The 4,887-nt window shown below is 39.3% G+C and overlaps 1 protein-coding gene across 1 annotated transcript; it reads left to right on the forward strand.

The window, feature by feature from the left end:
• Positions 1-553: 553 nt before the first annotated feature.
• Positions 554-4,065, forward strand: LOC131071764 (protein OCTOPUS). Its single transcript, XM_058007715.2, has one exon. It carries the CDS (start codon positions 1,661-1,663, stop codon positions 3,569-3,571), a length of 1,911 nt encoding a protein of 636 aa, XP_057863698.2. The 5' UTR covers positions 554-1,660; the 3' UTR covers positions 3,572-4,065.
• The last annotated feature ends 822 nt before the right edge of the window (positions 4,066-4,887 follow it).

The following is a 4,887-nucleotide window of genomic DNA, read 5'->3' on the forward strand; positions in this document are numbered from 1 at the left end:
CTATTTTGTTTTTGCACAATAATTCTATAAACTATAGTAATTTGGGAGTGGTTTGCATTGTTAGGTTTTATTATTTTTTAATATTTAAATTAAAATAGTTTCTATTGAATTGCTATTATTTAAATCATGAAAACAATTTAGTATTTTTTTTAGAATTGATTGTGTAGATTGTTATTTAAATCAATGTTTAAAATCAAATTTTATGATGTATCATCAAAATTAGTTAAACATTTGATATTCAAATTTCATACCCGTCATCAAAATGGGATAAACATTTTAATACACCTGCTGATCCATAAAAGCTGTTATTATTGTTTTATATTTTATTCATGAATTTAATATAATATAGAATAAATATATTTTATTAATTAAATGTGAAAAAATAGAAAATAAACTAAATCATATCAGTAAGGTTCAAATTCCTCTAAATAGTTTCACTTCCCAGTGAGATTGTACCATAAATTTTTGTAAATAAAACTCCTCCTACTGAATTTGCAAAACTACTGGAGTAAGTGGATTAAATGGTTTGGTGAATATGTAGGATGGGGTCAGTTGCAATAATAATATTGGGTGTAAAATAGTATGTAGTGGGTAACGGCTCCCTAGGCAATGCAGGGGTAATCAATGGATGGGACATCATGGAGATGTGATTTGATCCAAGAATCCGAGGATTGACTGCCCAGTCTGCAATTTGGGTTTTGCTTAAATTTTAAAAAATGCAAAGAAACGTAAGCACGAATTCAGTAAATGCCTGGACAGATAATGCAAACGGAAGGGATCTAGTTTATCTTGCATGATCCTTTGATGAGTAAAGAATAGGTTGTTTTCCTGTTTGAGTGCCAGTGGGCGTGTTGTGGGCTAGCTAGTCTTTTACTGTTGGGGAGTGATTCCTTAGGGGTGTGTGTGTGATGGTGATAGTGGAGTTGCTGTTGTGTGATGGTGACCTTGTTGGGGATGCCTGATTTGCTGATAGGGGCATTGTCGTTTGATGTGAATTGTGTTTTTTCTTTTGGGGGATGACGGTGGCGGTTGTGGTAGAGAAGTTTGATTGACTACAGGGCTAATCAATGAGATTGTTTGTTTTAATATAGGACTTGATTGGAAAGGAGAATAAAAAGCTGTAGTTAGAGAGATTGTTTGTTACAAGTTCAATTGTTGAAAAGAGGGAGATATATATTATTGGATTTCAGGGAGGTTTTTCTGATGTGGGTGTCTGTCACTGGGATTGTCATTGCAATGAGTGACTGGTGGCATTGGTATAGACAGATGAATTTCAAGCTGTGAAGTGTAGATTGAAGGGGAGATTAGAATGTGCATTGGGAGAAGAGGAGACTGTGGTGCAGAGTTCAGGCCTTTGGGTTCTGGGTTGTGGGTGCCTCTGTGATTGGAGTTCTGAGGTATGCCACAATCATGGGAATGGATTTTTGAGGCATTGGTATGGACTGGGATGAATTTCAGTATGTGATGTAGTATAGAGTGAAGCAGGATTGAAGTCTGCGAGGAGCAAGGTGGGGTACAGAGATCTAGATTTTATTTGGTCTTTGTGCTGTGAGTTGAGCTGGATTTTCTTCTTCTAGCATTGTAAGTTTGTAAAGGAAGTATAAAGTAGATAAATGTTTCATTGCATTTCAATGGAGTGAATGATTCTGCTTTTGCACAAATGAATTTAGAGAACCGTGCTGCTGTGAGGTGCCAGAGGCATCCACGGGAGTTTGTGGTAGGAGTCTGTGCAGCATGTTTGAGAGAACGTTTGGCCTGTGTCGATCCAGCAGACCGCCATGCAAAAGCCTTCCCTGTCCCAGATGGGAAAGCAACTGCTAAGAAGCCCATCGTCACAGAGGCCAAGAACAATGCTCAGAAAAAGAAGATGATCGTTGCGTCTGAGGCCTCGACTTCAAATGGACCTTCTCAGCTGAGGAGGAGCAAGTCTTTCTCAGAAGGGAGGGCACAGGCCAGGGCTAAGATTGACGAGGGCAGTTCGCTGGAGCCCAAGAGGAAGTCCTGTGACATTCGAGTTAGAAATACACTGTGGGCATTGTTTCAGATAGATGAGGATGACAATCAAAGTCACAACCAGAGCCAGGGATACCCAGCTGAGGAAGGACCCAGTTCAATGGAGATAAATGGTTGGGCATCTGTGGTAAAGGAACCAGAGATTGAAGTCGGATATATGAAGCAGCAGCAGGTACCTGAGCCCGAACCCGAACCTCCTAGTAGATTGATTTATGAGAGTTTTGAAACAGGTGAGAGCTCTGCCAATCCTTCCAGTAGAACAATAAAGTCCCACATAGATCTTGATACACAGAATAGATTTCGGATGCAAGTCACGGAGAATAATCAGAACATTGATGAAACCAAGAAGAAGGCCCCGAACCCAAATCCCAGTGAATGTGGCGATTCTAAGGAGAAAACAAGATCATTTTGGCTGACATCTATAGTCTTGAAAAGAATACAGAAATGGAAGAGAAGACACCGCCATAAACAACATCATTCAAAGAATCCACAGACCCGGGAAACCAGGTCCGAAATACTTGATGAGGCGAGGCCTTCCTGTGATGACGACCCAAGGTTTTCTATCGACATGGGTAGGACTTCTTGGGAGGATTCGAGGCATTCATGGGAAGAGCCCAGGGCTTCTTGGGATGGGGTATTGCTTGGGAAATTTGTGGCTTCTTCGGTTATTGGTGTGAATGAAGAATCTGCTCCTGCTGTTGCTTCCATTGGCTGCACAAAAAACCAAGTTTTAGTAGAGTCCATCAAGTTTCATGACGGTGAGGATGAGAGTCAGCCAGGCGGGTCATTGGAGGCCAAAGAGTATTACTCAGATACATCTCTATCTCGGAGGAGAAAGAAGAATGTGGTAGAGAAGTCTAATGGATTGACTGATGAGAAAAAGTTTGTGCAGACCATAGAGACCAGGAATAATACCACTAAGGTGTCACCTGCTGCATTAGATGATGACAACTGTAAGCCCACGGCTGTGGAGACAGACATGGACAAGACTAACAGGGAAAAGTGCTCAGAAAATTTCCATAACCCCTCGGATGATCCAAAACAAGTCTCAAAATCTCATAGATGGAGCAAGGCCTGGAGCAGGACAATAACTAGTCCCATGTGGGGGTTCATTCAGAAGCATGGTGGTAGCAAATATGAAGGTGGATATGAGGGAGGAGGAGGAGATGTTGAAGGTTGCCATTCTGATTCGTGGGATAGGGAGGGAAGAAGGGCTTTGAGTAAAGGGGATTTCTTCAGCAATAGCAGCATTAGTACCAGGAGTTGGTATATTAATAACTTGAGCAATAAACAAGCTGGAAGCAATGGCAATACCATCCACAGGAGCAACAGCAACAGCAATGCACAGAGGAACAAGAGTAGTAGTTGGCAGATGAAAAGAAGGGAGGAGATGATACTGGATCGGAGTCGGAGTATTCATTATTCTCCCACGAATGTTGACAATGGGCTGCTGAGATTCTATCTTACGCCATGTAGGAGCAGCCGGAGGAATGGTATTGGGGGTCCCAGGATCAGACCTCCAACTTCTTCTTCAAGAAGTGCACTGGGATTATATTAGATATTGAGACAAGATAAATTTATTGGCGTAGTCTATCACCAGAGATGGAAAGCGGTTTACTTGATCATGTTGATAAAATGATAGACTATTGGGATTGTTTTGTGAATTATATCAAGAAACAATGACTAGGTCAATATTGGTTACAGAAGGATAACAAATAATCAGTTCTGTTACAAAAGTCTGATATGAGTATATGTAGTGGTCCTTGCCCACATATAGAGTCATCTTTTCCAATGGAGCAAGAACATCCCCCCTGAGGTCTGAATCATGTTGGATTTAAAAGCATTTTTCTTGTACACATTTTTACACTTTTGATTAGGGCATTGGAATATATAACGTAGCGACAACAGTATACTTACAGAAGGAAGTCACCTCCGGAGTATGTTACAAGATGGCAAGGTTCCTATTGGAATAATTAATAATGAGAATATTGCTGTCCAATTTGAGTCCGTTGTCCTTGATTAATTGTTTAATGATTGATTGAGACTGTCTAATCCCAGCTGATTAAAACAAAATAGATGGGCACACAAATAAATTAACAATGACCAGCATAAGGATTGGAGGACAGATTGACCCTCTAGAATGGCTAGCTTCAGGTTCTCAAATTTAGCTTGTTTGTATGTGAATGTCCCAAGATTGTTGCTTTAATTCTATTCTTAATTTTTGTAATAAACTTTTTCATTCTTATGATAAATTTTTGAAGGCAATTCTTAGAGATGATTGAAAACTATTGTGAGATATGATGAAACTTGAATGATCAGTTTTGCTGTTGCAGAGGTATTCTTGTTTTTGGTTTGTGTTAACTTTTTCAGGTAAATGGCCTGGTACTTCTTTCCGCTGAATGACTTAGTAGAGATTGGTTGGTTGGATGTCAAGTTTATACAACTCATGATACCGACAGGTAAATCTTTCTTAGGATTTCAATTAACGTTCATAATTTATCAATAGGAGACAAAAGTTTTACTACAGGGAAAGTTTAGCATCAGGAAAATCCCTTCTGGATTTGGAAGGTTTCCTTTTTTTGAGTAAAACAAGTTCAGAAGGTTAGTTTTGTTGCAACCTCGTATGACAAATTTATTCACTTCATAATAGAGGTGGCTCAGTGGTTCACTTTCTGTTTCATTCTGTTAAAGATATACACCTTATTTTTTGATTACAAATGTATTTATATCAAATTTTTTTGTAATGAGTTCTTTACTCTTACATGTGTGGAGTTTCCTCAAAAGAAGTTTTCATAATAGAGGTTGCAATCAGCTTGGGAATAGCGTTTTCAATTTGCTTCATACCATAGGAACAACAGATTTTTACATTTTTGT

The sequence above is a fragment of the Cryptomeria japonica genome, chromosome 8 (assembly GCF_030272615.1).
Source record: "Cryptomeria japonica chromosome 8, Sugi_1.0, whole genome shotgun sequence".
Taxonomy (NCBI): domain Eukaryota; kingdom Viridiplantae; phylum Streptophyta; class Pinopsida; order Cupressales; family Cupressaceae; genus Cryptomeria; species Cryptomeria japonica.